At 44.1% G+C, this 17,092-nt stretch overlaps 1 protein-coding gene across 7 annotated transcripts in view; it reads left to right on the top strand.

Annotated features, from left to right (window-relative positions):
- GLYR1 (glyoxylate reductase 1 homolog) overlaps positions 1 to 17,092 on the top strand; it is a 52,115-nt gene that overhangs the window by 8,946 nt on the left and 26,077 nt on the right. For 5 of the 7 annotated variants that reach the window (XM_059693053.1, XM_059693051.1, XM_059693052.1 and 2 more), the window contains exons 4-9: positions 2,848 to 2,986; positions 3,535 to 3,777; positions 13,909 to 13,995; positions 14,912 to 14,968; positions 16,578 to 16,628; positions 16,720 to 16,793. In XM_059693053.1, the coding sequence (XP_059549036.1) occupies positions 2,848 to 2,986; positions 3,535 to 3,777; positions 13,909 to 13,995; positions 14,912 to 14,968; positions 16,578 to 16,628; positions 16,720 to 16,793 (651 nt within the window). The remainder of the gene's footprint in view (positions 1 to 2,847; positions 2,987 to 3,534; positions 3,778 to 13,908; positions 13,996 to 14,911; positions 14,969 to 16,577; positions 16,629 to 16,719; positions 16,794 to 17,092) is intronic. The other 2 variants (XM_059693056.1, XM_059693055.1) reach the window with 1 other exon arrangement.

Raw genomic sequence — 17,092 nt, 5'->3', positions numbered from 1 at the left:
TGGGAGAATGACATAAGGGAAATCACAAGTTACAGCTTATATCAAGGAAACAAACAGCAGTCACTAAAAAAAAAAAAAATATGCAACAACCACAAAAGGCCACTAATGCCTTACAGCATTTAACCCAGAGTCACCCTGAATGTGCCTGGAAGGCATCATTTACCCTGTGATTATTTATTGAGCACCAGTTGCATGCCAACCCCTCTTGATGAGCCTCAGTGGACAAGAGAGTGGTGCATTATTGAAGCTCCTGCTGAAAAGCAAACCCTCTTTATGGATACAGAGAGGGTTTTGCAGTACTACAGCCTTTAGAGAAAATATTCTATTCAGACAGCCAAAGGGATTTCAGTTTGATTTGCTTTCATGAAGTAATCTTCCTGGGGCCCTGGCGGGCTGGCTTTTTATTTACTGTTTACTAATGTGGCAGGATGCTTATCCAACAACTGATTGATTAAGTAGATTAACTTTTTGCATTTATCTTTTTAAAGTCATATTTTTGCTGTCAGTTCATTTAGCAAACCATTTCACTTTTCAAAGATGATCATAGAGGAAAATTTCACTTTACTATCTCAAATGCCAGTCTTCGGGTTGAAAGGGATTTTTACTGTATTGTTCTCCTGGCAGAAATCAGTAAAACGCTTCAATAAAAACACAGGCATGGATTTATTGGTTCTTCCTCCAGGTAGCCTTACCCTTCCACTTACTCTGAGTCAAAGGTGAATATGGGGAGGGAGGTTGGGAATTAGGATTATTGGAGTATGTTGTCCCATCTCAAGGGCTCCATCAAAACCACCCTATTAGTTTTTTTCTGGAACTTGTGCAGTTCTCAGCTTCTGACTGAAGCTCAGAAAAAGGAAGAGGCCTGTCTTGAGGTCTGTGGCTCTTTTAAGCTTCGTTACTGATACTTGTGTCATGTTTGAGCAACCCGTTGGTATGACAGCTTAACTGGCTTTTCAGGGAGTGTCTGGCTTTGTATCTGATTGCTCTGATGGTCTGTCCTTCGAAACACTATACATGTGAGGAGAGGCAAGGTCAGTTCAGTGGTATACTTGCCAGACACTATGGGTTTGAAATTTAATTCCTTTGTCTTCCTATAGATCAGACCCACTTAGCTCCATGTGTCAGATTTCAAATTTTAAAATGAATTGGTCACGAGAAAGTTACCTGCTTACTCATCCAGTGGAAGCTCTATGCAGTGAGATGAGTGTCTGAGTCCCCTTTCTTTTTCTTTTTTTTAATAAACTTGTATTGATTTCAGAAGGGCGGGGGGGGGGGGAGAAACATCAATGATGACAGAGTCATTGATTGGCTGCCTCCTGCACGCCCCCTACTGGAGATCAAGCCCGCAACCTGGGCATGTGCCCTTGACCAGACTCGAACCAGGGCCCTTCAGTCCGCAAACCTAGGCTCTATCTACTGAGCCAGACCAGCTAGGGCTGAGTCCCGTTTCATCATTCATTATGTCTAGTTTTGTTTACCTATAGGTAACATGCCTAGTCCTGGTTTGCTGTCCCACTTGCCAGTTGATGGTCCCAGGGCTGTTGTGTTTGTACAGACCCACTGTCACAATCATTATCACAACACCCAAAGCTGTTGGTGGGTTGGTAGCACTATTTTTATGTACAGAGGTTAGCACTTTTACTATCCTCCTATATAATAAAAAGCTAATATGCTAATTAGACCAAATAACAGAAGGACCGTTCGGACAACCATTTGGACAGCCTTCCGGACAAAGCCAGGGCTGAGAGGGCCAGCCGAGACTGCGAGGGGCTGCGAGGGCTGCGCCCCTTGCATGATTTCGTGCGTCGGGCCTCTAGTTATTAATGAGAATTCTATAGCTTTCTCCAAGGGAAGGAACCTAAGTTAGTGTGGTAACCCAGTTTCTAAGTCCTTACCCGGATCCAATTTTTCTGTGGGGGATACTATGAAACCTTTGAGTGTTACAAGGTACAACATTTAAATTAACTATTACCTTGCCAAACCTATAAAATTCTCTCCTTTATACTGTGAAACTGAATATCATTTAGGGAAACCACAGAAAGTCAGCTGAGGCTGAATTGTTCAGATGGTAAGTGTGGTTGGTCAGATATTCCAGAATTGACAATTGAGGGCTTTTTCTACTTTCATATGTTATGCACGGATGGTAGTAATTAAAAATTAAATATTAGAAGAGTATGTTTTCCTACCTTTAATCACAAATAAAATCTTGTTTTTGAAGGCCTCCCTTTGTGCTGCTGCCCTCATTCCAAGCCTTGTGTCACATGTTTTGTGTGGTCTAGTAGCCATGGATACAGTCATTTATGAACAAATATGGGCTCCACAGCTACAAATATTTGTAAGAGCAGAAGATTTTAGATGTTGCATTTCCTAAGCCCTCATATCCCTGATTCTGAGTTGATTGACAGGTCATCAATCTGGTTTAGGTTGTTGCCAGTGGCGATGCTTCTAGGTGCCCTGATTTCCTGGGATCCATATGTGGCCATCTATACTGTGTGGTAAAAATGGGAGAGCAGCTCCAGGTTTCCTCTGTCCTGAGAGCAAGTGGCATGCATGGTGTGTGTGGTTCAGTGTAGAAGGAAGGTGAATTGGGGCGGAAATAACATATCACACAGTGATTTCATTTGGAGGATATTCTGATCTTTCTTGTTCTGCTTGGCTTGTTCCAAGAAAACATACTTTAAGGCCCAAGAGCTTGAAATGGTCAATGATATGTTTTGAAAAAATGGCAGGCCTGTTCAAAGCCTAATGAAAGCAAATGGATCATTGCATTCTGCTAGGGTGAGGTCTTTGATACTTTCTGGCATAGGCAGTGTGGATCATACCCTTTCTCTGTGTATCTTCTGCTAGTGCCTGGATCAAAGTGGAACAGCTAAAGCCATACCATGCGCATAAGGAGGAAATGATAAAGATTAACAAGGGAAAACGATTCCAGCAAGCTGTGGATGCTGTGGAAGAGTTCCTCAGGAGAGCCAAAGGGAAAGACCAGGTGAGAGACTTCATGATTCTTAATTTATGCTAATGCCCGACCGGTTATTTTTGCATACTAACTAACGGATTAAATGGCACCCTAAATCGAAACTCTATTCTTATGAAATGCCAGTAGAAAAAGAGCTGCTTCAGTTCTGAGGTATCAGCATTTTGGTAATCGGCTTGAAGCTCCATGCATGCAGCTGACCTTTCTGGAATAGATTGTTGCTCTTAGGAAAAGTCACTTGGACTCAGGAGAAGTATCTGAGTGCAGCAGAGGTCTTTTCTCCTTTTATAGCTCAGCGATTAGGAGCACAGCCTCTGGGATATATCCACTGCCTGGGTGTAAATTCTACTTCTTAGCTTTGGGACTGTGGGCAAGTGACTTGATTTTTTTTTTTTTTAAACTGCTCAAGTGTAAGTGGGGGTGACAGCAGACCTGTTTCATAGGGTTGTTGTGCAGATAATGCATGTAAAGTGCTCATCATAGGGCATGGCTCGTGTAAATGGTGGTGGTGATCGCAGCGGCTATTGTGGTGGTTATCATTATTATTATTAAACTTTCAGACATCATCCCACAATTCTGCTGATGACAAGAATCGGCGTAATTCCAGTGAGGAGAGAAGTAGGCCAAACTCAGGTGATGAGAAGCGCAAGCTTAGCCTGTCTGAAGGGAAGGTGAAGAAGAACATGGGAGAAGGAAAGAAGAGGGTGTCATCAGGCTCTTCAGAGAGAGGCTCCAAGTCCCCTCTGAAAAGAGCCCAAGAGCAGAGTCCCCGGAAACGGGGTCGGCCCCCAAAGGATGAGAAGGTTTGTTTTATCTCTGCAGCTTCTGGGATTAGTAACTTTCTTTTGTATGCGGCAGAGTTGAGCTTTACAATATGGTTCAGTTCATTGAGTGAACGTAGAGTCCTGTACTAAGAGTTGTCCTAAAGAATCCTGCAGATCAGGGGAGATATGCCGCCTGGATGCACAGGTGTGAAATAGGAACACAAGGCAGCAAAGAACCATGCATTCAACTAAATGCTCAAGTCAGAAGAATGGTCCACCTGAGCAGTGTGCAAGGGCTGGCACTGGAAAGGGCGTAGCAAGAAAGAAGAAAAGGCATTCCAGAGGTGGAGGGCATAGTTCACGTGGGGCTTAATGTCAGCGTGGTTATTCTCAGTACAGGGAGAGGACAGGAAGGAGAGCAGAGAGATAAAAGTAGGTTGTCACTGGATTGTGGAGAGCATTATGGTTTACTTGAGTGGTGGTGTATTGTCATGAAGTCAGTAGAGGGCCATAAAGTTGTTTGAGCTGGGTATTGAGGTGGCGGTGTGCTCCAAGCTGTGCATTAGTAATCATGGAGGGCAGAGAAGAAAGGCTCAAAGTCAATTAGAAGGCTAATCCAGGTGTGTGTTCACATAAGGAGCTATTCCAAGGGGGTGATAGCAGACATTGAAAGTAACTATGTGAGGCACTTCAGAGAAAGAGTTTATAAGATTGGCAACTGGTTATACAGGGGATGAATGAGAAAAGGGAAAGAAAGATGATTTCAAGTTTGTGCCTGGGGAAATGGTGAGGCCTTTCTTAAGAGCAGAGAGGTCGAGAGGAGCTAACTGATGCCTAGACCACCAGTACAGCTTGGAGTCGCAGGACAGAAATGTAGACGTGGGAAGCAAATGTGTAGGAAGAATGTTGGATCCATGAGACGAGATGGGGCTTATGTTTGGGAAAGTAAAGGAGGGAGAAGAGTTAAGGGCAGGAGTTAGCTTTGTAGTAAGAGTGCCTGTAGTTCAGGGTGGGAAGAAGTTAGCAAAATGAAATAATGGAGAAATAACATCTCTCTCTCCTTCTGGTAATGATTTTTGTCAAGTCTTGGATGCCAAGGGAGGAGAATTTAACACATTGCGGACGAATCGTGAGAATCCTCATGTTCTCTGTTCTAAGGCTTATGACCAATCACGAGAATTCTCAGCTTTTCATTGTTGTCATTTATTTTTATATACATATTTTTTTATTGATTTCAGAGAGGAAGGAAGAGGGAGAGAAATAGAAACATCCATGATGAGAGAGAATCATTGATCAGCTGCCTCCTGCAAGTCCCTCACTGGGGATCAAGCCCACAACCCCGGGCATGTATCCTTGACCCAAATCAAACCTGGGATGTTTCAGTTAGCAGACCAACGCTCTATCCACTGAGCAAAACTGGCTAGGGCCATTGTTGTCATTTAGAGAGACACATTTGCTGAAGATAAAATTTACAAAAGGAATTGAAAGTGATTAGTCTCTTGTCATTAGTAATAAAAATAACTTTTTATATCAATTTGATATTTTTAAAGTGCTCAGTAACCATGGATAGTGACAAAGAACATGATAAAATTCTGGATATATTTGCTGACAATTTATCAGCTATTCCAAGTGAAAGTGTTAAAAGCTTTCACAGTAGCAGTGATATAGTTATTCCTTCAAAAAGGCGAAAAATGGTAATTTCAAGTGATTCCGAACCTGAAAATTGGAACAATTCCACACATGATTTTGAGTGTAATTTGCATCTTGGTTGCCGAGATAACGATTGGTCAAAAGAGGACTTTCAACCTAATTTGGAAAAATTTGAAGGTAATCTGGGGTTACAGTTATACCATCTGATTCTAAGAATATCGTTGAGGTCACCAACTTGATTTTTGACGACGATCTGTTTGAACTATTTTGTCATCAATTGAACATCCTATCTAATAATAGACAAACATGGTAATTAACCGTACCTTTGCTACCATCGCCATATGCAAATTAACCACCAACAAAGATGGCGGCTAATTTGCATACTGCAGGCAGGGTGGGACACCGGGAGCTGCCATCCAGGCCCCCGTGTGCGACCCCAGGAGCCGCCAGAAAGCCAAGCCGCAGGCAAGGTGGCCCCCCGGGACCCAGGAGCCGCCTTGCCTGCCGCCTGTGATCGTGATCGGAAAGGCGGCCCCCTGGGACCCAGGAGCCCGTCAGCGAGGTATGCAGGCGAAGCAGCGATCAAGCTATGAGGGGGAGGGTGGGGTGCGGAAGGAGCTATAGGAGCAGCTCTGGCCGGAGACTGAAGACTCTGGCCGGAGCAAGGAGCAAAGACTGAAGGCTCCAGCCGCAGCAAAGACTGTCCAGAGCGAAGATGGAAGGCGGTGGCCAGAGTGAAGGTCTGGGTCCCAGGTGCCAGAGGAAAACTGGTGCTGGCAGCCAGGGGAAAGAAGGCCTATTGCACGAATCTTCGTGCAATGGGCCTCTAGTATATTATAACCAAAATTTGGGAAAGCACAAAATTTCGAAAGCAATAAAGTGGTCTCCTGTTACTCCAACAGATATAAAACCTTTTTTAGGACTTATCGTGCTAATGGGGTGTACTCAAAAGGACACTTGGAAAGAATATTGGTCTACAGATCCAGTTCTAACTGTTCCAGTATTTCCTCAGACAATGAGTTGAAATCGTTTTGAACACATCTGGACTTATTGGCATTTCAGTGACAATGCAAACATGGCTAAATCTTCATCCAGGCTATTTAAAATTCAATCTATACTCAACCACTTTATTAGTAAATTTCAAACAATATATAAACCTATGCAAGAATTATCATTAGATGAAGGCATGATTCCCTGGAGGGGATGTCTTCTATTTCGAATTAAAACCCAGCTAAAATTATTAAATATGGTTTACTTGTAAGAATGGTATATGAGAGCAAGACTGAGTATATTTGCAATATGGAAATTTACACAGGTGAAGGAAAAAAATTAAATGACTCTACTCTGTCACTAGTTCGTCCGTATCTGGAATTGGGGCATCACATATACCAAGATAACTATTACAATAGCATTTCAATTGGAGAAACTTTATTACTACATAAAACAAGAGTTTGTGGAACAATTCGAACAAATAGAGGCTTGCCAAATGTTTGAAAGATGAAGCATCTACACTTCATATTACACAGTGTTTTACAAAGTATCATACTTTAAAAAAGATATTAGCTTGTAAAAACATGTAATAAATAACTTCAAAATGCAATGGGTATTTAATTTTAAAGCGTGCCTTTTAACATTCGTGTAAAACGTTTTTTGTACTTGTTCAATAGAAACTTACCTGGCCACTGGGTAAAGCTAGCAATAAAACTGGTCTACAGTGTGTTAAGATGAAGTAGGTAGTCTAACACAGGTAATTGTGAGAGCAGGATCAAGGGGGTAGAAGCCAGATGGCTGGCGGAAACAGTTGGGTAATGAGGCTGTGATGAAATGCTAGCCATCAGATCAAGACTTGCAAATTCAGACACCAGCAAGACCAGACAGGTAATTGAAGTGAGTGGAGCCCAATGATGCAAGAAGAAATGGCTCAAGCAGGAGGTTCCACGGCCCTGCCCTGCATCCATGCTAAGAGCATTAGGGGTGGCAGTGGCTGGTGGTCTGGGGAGGTTATGCTCTGCCCATTGAGTTACAGCCAACTTTTGCCAGATTGTCTGGTTTTTATCAAAGGAAGCTGGAAATACAAGTTTTTATGTAAAATGTTCCAATTTTAAATGTTAGTAGCTAACTCACAATTTTAAAATACTTATTCCCAAGGAACATCTCTGGGCCAGATTTAGCCAGTGGGCTGCCAATGTGAACTCTGTGTTAGAGAAGGTCCTTCATGCTGTCAAATGACCTAAGACTGAGAGTAGATGAGAGTGAGTGTAGTTGTGGGGACAGTCCCAGGTAACCATGAGCATAGGGAAATGCCAGCCAAAGTCAGAGAAGGTTTCAAAAATGCTGGCTTTTTTGCAGTATGTGAAAAACTTCTTAGGGGGTTTGATCTAATTTGATCTAGTTGAGTTTATTTGATCTAGTTGAGGAATCTGGGCCATCAGGTTTTATACTGTTCTCCACGTTCACACTATCTGGTGCCTTTAAGCTGTGGATCTCGCCAACTCCTCTGCTGGCCCTGGAAAGAAATTATTTCTTTTTGGATAAAAGGAAAGTATAAAGAAGAAGTTAGGAGGAGGGCCTTGAGTTTGAATCATGACTCCATGACTTGCTATACCTATGTGACCTTGACCAGCTCCCTTTGCCTTGGTTTCCTCATCTGATCATTGGGAATATTAAAGATACCTGCCCCTTACATTTGTTGTGAAAATTAAATGAATAACACAAGCAAAGCACCCAAGACAGTGCCTGCAACACATTATGCATGTGATAAATTCACTTTTATATATATACACTAGAGGCCCGGTGCACGAGATTCATGCACTGCGGGGGAGGCGATCCCTTGGCCTGGCCTGTGCCCTCTCTCAGTCCGGGACCCCTCGCTCCTTACCACCCGCCTGCAGCGGAGGCAGGAGAGGCTCCTGCCACCACTGCTGCACTCGCCAGCTGTGAGCAGGGCTTCTGGCTGAGCATTGTTCCCCCTGTGGGGGTGCACTGACCACCAGGGGGCAGCTCCTCGTTGAGCATCTGTCCCCTGATGGTCAGTGCATGTCATAGTGACCAGTCGTTCCTCCATTTGGTCAATTTGCATATTACACTTCTATTATATAGGATTTTTTTTTCCTATTGATTTCAGAGAGGAAAGAAGAGGGAGAGAGAGGTAGAAACATCAATGATGAGAGTGAATCATTGATTGGCTGCCTCCTGCACACCCCACACTGGGGATCAAGCCCACAACTGGAGCATGCGCCCTCATCAGGAATTGAACCATGACCTCATGGTTCATAGGTCAATGCTCAACCACTTAGCCACGTCGGCTGGGCATAAATGTCATCATACCTTTGATATTTTTCAGCAGTAGCCTGTTGTGCAGTGAGGGCACTGGTTTATTGCAACCCCAAGACCGCTGCCAGACCTGCTGGGAGGAATTTCTCACAAGCTCCCAGTAAAAAGCAGTTTACCCTTTAGTCTGAATTATTAATTGGGGGGGAAGGGGGAGTAACATTTCTACCGCTGTTCTCAGAGCCAGGTCTCCATCCAGGAGTTCTACCTGCTATTGATCTTTAGGTGTTTTTTTTTCTTTCTTTTTTTTTTTAGGTTTTTTTTTTTCTATAAGATATCCATGCTAGGCCTGGACTCTAATGAAAGATTTGTCAGGAAAGGAAAGAGTATGGATAGTGGTGCTGGGGACACATGGCGATTTCAGTTCTCACCATTGATCTTAAGTGTCTTCAGAGATATAGGAAATGTGCTTGGGTTTGGAATTTCGGTGTATCTTATGATATGATACTAGTGGCCCGGTACACGAAATATGTGCATGGGGGGGGGGGTGTCCCTCAGCCTGTCCTGCCCCCTCTCCAATCTGGGACATCCCTCTCACAATCCGGGACTGCTGGCTCCTAACCGCTCACCTGCCTGCCTACTGGATCACCCCTAACTACTCTGCCTGCCGGCCTGCTTGCCCACAACTTTCCCCCCACTGGCCTTCTCGCCCCCCACCCACCACCAGCCTGATCACCCCCAACTGCCTCCCCCTGCCAGCCTGATCACTCCCAACTGCCCCTTCCCCCCGCCGGCCTGATTGCCTCCAACTGCCCTCCCCTGCCGGCCTGATTGCCCCTAACCACCTCTGCCTCGGCCCCGCCACCATGGCTTTGTCCAAAATGTCTGGAAGGTCTCCTGGTCTAATTAGCATATTACCCTTATATTAGTATAGATACCCTGTGTTCTAAAAAGAGTATTGTGTTGCTATAGTAATTGTCATTTGGCTGGCTAGCTCCTCTGTGAAGCAGAGAGCAGTAGCGTAGGCTGATAACTGGGCAAAGCCCCAGATGATTGCCATTCTGGGCCATAATCTCCTATCCTGTAACGATTAACAGAAAAGGCTGATCTTGATAGTGGAGGTGTCAATTACATGTAGGCAAGCAGAGGCTGGGTTTGTGTCTAGAAATCCGTCCAAGTCTTTAGCTGAGAACTACAACTCTGGGCACAAAGAACCCTGACAGAATAAAACTGTCAGTCCTGTGGCTCTCCTAAAATCCCAGACTAGCCCTAACCGGTTTGGCTCAGTGGGTAGAGCATCGGCCTGCGGACTGAAAGGTCCCAGGTTCAATTCCGGCCAAGGGCATGTACCTTGGTTGCCGGCACATCCCCAATAGGAGGTGTGCAGGAGGCAGCTGATCGATGTTCCTCTCTCATTAATGTTTCTAACTCTCTATCCTTCTCCCTTCCACTCTGTGAAAAATCAATAAAATATATTTAAAAATAAAATAAAATCCCAGACTAGTGCAGCGAGCACTGATTTAGGAGTCAAGGCCTTTGGTTAGTGCTAGGTGGAGAGCTGTGTTCTCTGCCTTACTCTCATCTGTCGTTTTGGTCTTAGGCAGCGGTTCTCAACCTGTGGGTCGTGACCCCTTTGGCGGTCGAACGACCCTTTCACAGGTGTCGCCTAAGACAATCCTGCATATCATATTTACATTACGATTCATAACAGTGGCAACATTACAGTTATGAAGTAGCAACGAAAATAATTTTATGGTTGGGTCACAACATGATGAACTGTATTTAACCCTTTTCGGTCCAACCTCGAGGCTGACTCAACAGACCAGGCGCTAGGAGCAGGTCCAACATCGAGCAATAAGAACATTAAAAAGTTCAACATTCGCCGAAACCGGTTTGGCTCAGTGGATAGAGCGTCAGCCTGCGGACTGAGAGGTCCCGGGTTCGATTCCGGTCAAGGGCATGTACCTGGGTTGCGGGCACATCCCCGGTGGGGGATGTGCAAGAGGCAGCTGATCGATCTCATCGATGTTTCTCACTCTCTCTATCTCTCTCCCTTCCTCTCTGTGAAAAATCAATAAAAAAAAAAAAAAAAAAAAAGTTCAACATTCAATCCCGTCAGTTAATTTGGACCAGACTGCTTGAATTCCACAAATAACATTGGACCGCAAAGGGTTAAAGGGCCAGAAGGTTGAGAACCACTGGTCTTAGGCAAGTCATTAAAGCTGTACTGCCCCTAGTCACAGGTGACCGTTTACATTTAAATTAAATACAATTTAAAATTCAGTTTCTCAGTCACACTAGCCACGTATCAGGTGCTCCATGGTGGACTTGTGACTATTGGCTATAGTATTAGTACAGGTATAGGGCATGTTCATCATGGCAGAAAATTATTTTTGGCAGTACTGCACTAGGCCTCTTTTACTCAAACCTCTATATTCAACAAGTGTCTAGAGATAAAGCAGCATGAAAGACAAGGCCCCTGTCGTGTTCATTTCTTCAATACTAGTAAATATTGAACACCAACTATACGCCAGGAATGGTTCCCAGCATGGGATATATAAAGTAAACAAAATTGGTGACATTCTTACTTTCATAGAACTTACTTATAATAACATAGATCCTGAAGCCAAATTCCCTGAGTTTAAATTCCATCTACCATCCTCATTATTAGCTCTGTGACCTTAGGCAAGCATACTTCAGCTCTCTGTCTCAGTTTTCTCTTCTGTAAAATGGAGATGATAATAGTTCTATTTCATGAGGTTGTGACAATTATGTGAGAATATACATATAAATAGCACTCTACGTCTGGCATATGGTAAGCCCTGTAAAAGCATTTGTTGTCATTATAGTAATCAGCATCACGTTCCAATGGAGGAAAATACAGAGAGATGAGGGAAAGCATTCTGATAAGGTGACATTTCAATGGAGACCTAAAGTGAGCATATGAACCAAGTTGGAAGAGCATACCCAGCAGTGCAAAGGCATCAGAGCAGGGGTCCTCAAACTTTTTAAACGGGGCCAGTTCACTGTCCCTCAGACCGTTGGAGGGCCGGACTATAATTTTAAAAAACAAAACAAAAAAACTATGAACAAATTTCTATGCATACTGCACATATCTTATTTTGAAGTAAAAAAACAAAACAGGAACAAATACAATATTTGTATTTGCATGTGGCCCGCGGGCCGTAGTTTGAGGACCCCTGCACTAGAGTATTTGCATGTGTGGTGTTTTGGGGAATGGAGGTGGAGGGCCATGGGGGTACTGGTGGGCGGGAGAGAAAGTAATAGGACATTAGGTTGGAGATTAGCATGGAGTGGGGTTGCAGCACATCTAGGGCGCCATAGGCCACAATAAAAGCCTCTAGCTTGACCATGTGAGACAGGATGTCAGATTTAGGCAGAGAAGTGTCATGCTTCACTCTGGCTGCTGTGTATAGACCACTAGACTGTACGGGTCCAGAGCAGAAGCAGAGAGATTCTTTTGCTACAGTCCAAGTGATAGGCAATGGTAGCCTGATCCTTGGGTGTTAGTAGTGGGGGTACTCAAAAGAAGGGGTTTCACATTCCCATTTATAAAGCCATAATCATTGTTGATGGATTAGAGGAGAGAGGAGGGTACAATCAAGAAGGACTCCAAGAACCTTGGCCTGGTAGTAAATGGAGTTGCTGTTTCAGAGATTGAGAAAACTGTAGAAGAAGCCGTTTGGGCAGGGAAATCAAGAGTTCAGTTGAGCATGTCAAGATTCCCATTTGAGCCAAAACCGGTTTGGCTCAGTGGATAGAGCGTCGGCCTGCGGACTGAAAGGTCCCAGGTTCGATTCCGGTCAAGGGCATGTACCTGGGTTGCGGGCACATCCCCAGTAGGAGATGTGCAGGAGGCAGCTAATCAATGTTTCTCTCTCATCGATGTTTCTAACTCTCTCCCTTCCTCTCTGTAAAAAATCAATAAAATATATATATTTTTTAAAAAGATTCCCATTTGATATCCAAGTAGAAATGTCGGGAGGGCCACTGTGGCTGGAAGATAGCAGATGGAGAAAGGGAGGAGGCGGTAAAGTCAGTGGTAGAGGGAAAGAGAACAGACCAGTTGTAAAGCTGGAACAAACAGTGCCTCTTTGCCTAGAATGGGTGTGGGCCAGGCCCTTAATAAAGAGGAGCAGCAGCCTCACTCCGCTGGGTCCTTTCCTTGCATCATTCTGGGGAGAGTGGGGATCTTGGCTCCAGACCACCCTGAGTTCCAGTTCTGGCTTTGTCACTTAGTCCTGAAAAATGTTGGGCAGATTTCCTCATGAGCACCATGTGGCTTTTTTAGGTGGTGGTTTTGTTTTGTTTTGTTTTTTGAGATTAGTGGATTCCTTCTGAAGCCTGTACTATTTTCTTAATAATGTTTATTATTTGCCATAAGGAATTTTCTCTAACAACACTGCAGACCATAGTTGGGCTCTTCTCCATCACACACCAGAATATGTTTTGTTATTTCAAGAACAGAGAAGAAAAGCTCACTCTGTGTTGATGAGAACTTTCCCTGGTTCTCCCAATGGACTGTCATCAGAACTGGCTGGGGACATGGGCTTGAACTGATGCTGAGACCATGGAGCTGGCTAGGGGTTTTTTGTTATTTATTTATTTATTTTTAAATGTATTTTTTATTTCAGAGAGGAAGGGAGAAAGAGAGATAGAAACATCAATGATGAGAGAGAATCATTGAGAGGCTCCCTTTTGCATGCCCCACACTAGAGATCGAGCCCGCAACCCATGCAGTGTGTCCTGATTGGGATTCGAACCATGACCTCCTGGTTCATAGGTTGATGCTCAACCAGTGAGCCATGCTGGCTGGGCTGGTTGTTTTTTTGTTTTGTTTTTTTAATCCTCACCCAAGGATATTCCTTCCATTGATTTTTATTTTTTAGAAAGTGGAAGGGGGGGGTAGGGGGGAGAGAGAGAGGAGAGAAACGTCGATGTGAGAGAGACACATAGATGGGCTGCTCTTCACACACGCCCCAACCAAGGCAGGGATCAAACCTGCAACCCAGGTACATGCCCCTGACCAGGATTCGAACCCACAACCCTTGGGTGCACAGGCTGACGCTCTAACCCCTGAGCAACACCTGCCAGGATGGCCTAGGTGTTTAGTGTGGATGGAATGTGACCGAAGGAAGCAGACCAATGAAAAGTTGCTTCCCAGTTTGGGGCAAGAACACATCTATCAAGGTCCCACAGTGTCTTGACAATTTGCCTTTCTCTCTGTAGGACCTCACCATTCCTGAGTCTAGTACCATTAAGGGGATGATGGCCGGACCCATGGCTGCATTTAAATGGCAGCCAGCTGTGAATGAGGTAAGGATCTCTCCTGCGGGCCAGTTCAAGGTTGGCCTCAGAGCTGATTTCCTGGCCTGGCTGCTATACACTTTTTTTCCTTTTCCTCCTTTTTGTGTATGTGAAGCTGCTTTTTTTTTTTTTTTTTAAATTGTCAAACAGTACGGAGGAGTATGTGGTAAAGAATGCAAGTTTCCACTCTCAGGTGCTCACTGTTAAGTTTGATACAACTTATTTCAGCCCCTTTGATACACCCATTAGCCATCATTTATTAATTACATACCAATATATAGTTTGTGTTGTTGGGACCAGGGTTATTTTTCACAAAAGTGGGATCATCTGCAGATTTTTTTTTCACTTGATATTTTATAAACACCCTTTACTGTCTGTATATAAAACTTGGATGGTTAGTAGCCATACGTTATTCTATCCTTGATATAGTAGTACCCTTTCCCTGTTACTGAGCCTAATTATGAAAGGCCTGCAGTTGTTGTCCTTTTATTTCTATTAATATCGGCCCTCAGTGAGATGAAAACAATCAAAGGTCTGGTACCAGACACAAGTAGGCCAAAACCCTAAAATTGGAAAAGAGCCCTCAAAATTGATTTGCCTTTGTCAGCTGTGTTATCCAACATGACTAGTGAGAATGCTGGACTTCAAAAATATTAGTATGCCTTTTAAATATTTTCCCATGATGTTATTGGAATAATTTGTATACCAACCAGGCAGAAATATCTACTGAAGCCAGTTTTCCTTTAGCTGGAACAGACGTCGTTTACAAAAGGCTTAGATCAACAATGGGAAAAGTGTTTCCAGCCAGTTATAAAATTAGGGCCAGCTCCCTGGGTGTTTAGCCAGAGGAAAGCAGTTACCAGGCAGAAGGAAGGGGTCTTTGGTGGAAGATAATTTGTTTTATTTAATAATTTTCTGGTTTCAGCCTGTTAAAGATGCAGACCCTCATTTCCATCACTTCCTGCTCAGCCAAACCGAGAAGGTGAGTTGTTCTTTGAAGTTCTTTTAATATATATATATATTATTGATTTTTTTACAGAGAGGAAGGGAGAGGGATAGAGAGTCAGAAACATCGATGAGAGGGAAACATCGGTCAGCTGCCTCCTGCACACCCCCCACTGGGGATGTGCCGGCAACCAAGGCACATGCCCTTGACTGGAATCGAACCTGGGACCTTTCAGTCCACAGGCTCTATCCACTGAGCCAAATGGGTCAGGCTGTTCTTTGAAGTTCTTGATCCTTGGTCAGGAGCTGGCCTAAAGGAGGGTGTTGTTCCATTGGAACCTCACCTCACTAGTCTGAAAAGTTAGGCTCTGCCTGTACCGCTGCCCAAAGCAGCGAGTTACTAGTAAAAGTCACATAGGGGTTCACTCATGAATTGGATGTTGTTAATATTAAAAACTAGAGGCCCAATGCACGAAATTCATGCAAGAGTAGGCCTTCCTTCCACCCGCTGCCAGCACTTGCTTCCCTCTGGCACCCGGGACCCGGGCTTCCCTCCAGCTGCCTGCAGGGACCCAGGACCCAAACTTCCTTTGCAGCCCCAGCTTTGTCCGGAAAGACCTCCAGTCTAATTAGCATATTATGCTTTTATTATTATAGCCCCCCCCCCCCGAAAAAAAAAAAAGCTTTTAAAACTTGTCAGCTGTGTGATTGAGACATTTGTGATTGCCTTCAGAGTCTAGGGCAGAAACCAAAACTCGTGAGCTGCCAGCCACCTATAAGGTAGCCCGTGCTGCTGGGTAGATAGTCTCCATAGCCTCCAGGTGTGGAGGGAAAGTTTTCTGAAGTGACTGCAAGGCATGGGGTTAGGCCAGTGGTCGGCAAACTCATTAGTCAACAGAGCCAAATATCAACAGTACAACGATTGAAATTTCTTTTGAGAGCCAAATTTTTTAAACTTAAACTACATAGGTAGGTACATTGTTATTAACTTAATTAGGGTACTCCTAAGGCTTAGGAAGAGCCACACTCAAGGGGTCAAAGAGCCGCATGTGGCTCACGAGCCGCAATTTGTTAGTCGCACTGGGTTAGGCCAAGCCTTGATAGGATCTGCTGATAGGATGTAGCTTTGAAGTTGGACAGAGCTGGGTTCCAAACACAGTTACACGGACCAACACTGTAATTCTGGGCACGTGACTAAACGCCCCTGATTCTTTTCTTTTTTTTTAATATTTTATTGATTTTTTACAGAGAGGAAGGGAGAGGGATAGAGTTAGAAACATCGATGAGCCTCCTGCACACCTCCTATTGGGGATGTGCCCACAACCAAGGTACATGCCCTTGACTAGAATCGAACCTGGGACCTTTCAGTCCACAGGCCGACTCTCTATCCACTGAGCCAAACCAGTTAGGGCCGCCTCTGATTCTTAATGTCATTGTTAACAAAAGGATCTTGCAAAGTTGCGTGGAGACTTGAATGAGGTAATGTGTGTTAACTTTCTGTGTCATCTGGAATGTTCAATAAACTTGAACACCAAATAAGATTTTGATGTTAGCATCCCACATTAGGCCTAACTTTTTAGGTAAATTATAATGAAGAATGGTTAAGCGTTCAGTTTAATAAATGGTGTTTCCTCCCTCTTTATTAGCCAGCTGTCTGTTACCAGGCCATCACAAAGAAGTTGAAAATATGTGAAGAGGTACGTAGATTCCACGCCTCCTCGTTTTTACCTTCCACTGGGGCCTTGCCATGGGCAGCCTGACCTGATTCTTTGTGCTTCCTTTCCCTAGGAGACGGGGTCTACCTCCATCCAGGCAGCAGACAGTACGGCCGTGAATGGCAGCATCACACCCACAGACAAAAAGTAGGGCCTTTGGTGAAAAGATTTCTTTGGTTCTGCTGAGGGGTGAGGGATGACCCCAAGGGGACTCTTTAAAGGTTATGCTCCAGTCATTGCTAGAACTGAATGTAAAGAAAGGAAGAAAGTTGTAATCCTTACTGATGCTGATTTGTCTAGGAGTAAATTGCCTTGTAGAAGACAGAAGTTGTCTTTAGATGTATGCCCTTAAATGTGAGTTTGTGAGCAGGGAATGCTCAGCTCTATGCTTCTCAGACTTTCCTATGCTTCAGAATCACCTGGAAGGCTGTTAGTAAAGCCCTGAT

The sequence above is a fragment of the Myotis daubentonii genome, chromosome 4, assembly GCF_963259705.1.
Source record: "Myotis daubentonii chromosome 4, mMyoDau2.1, whole genome shotgun sequence".
Classification (NCBI taxonomy): domain Eukaryota; kingdom Metazoa; phylum Chordata; class Mammalia; order Chiroptera; family Vespertilionidae; genus Myotis; species Myotis daubentonii.
This window is presented reverse-complemented; position numbering and strand designations above follow the sequence as displayed.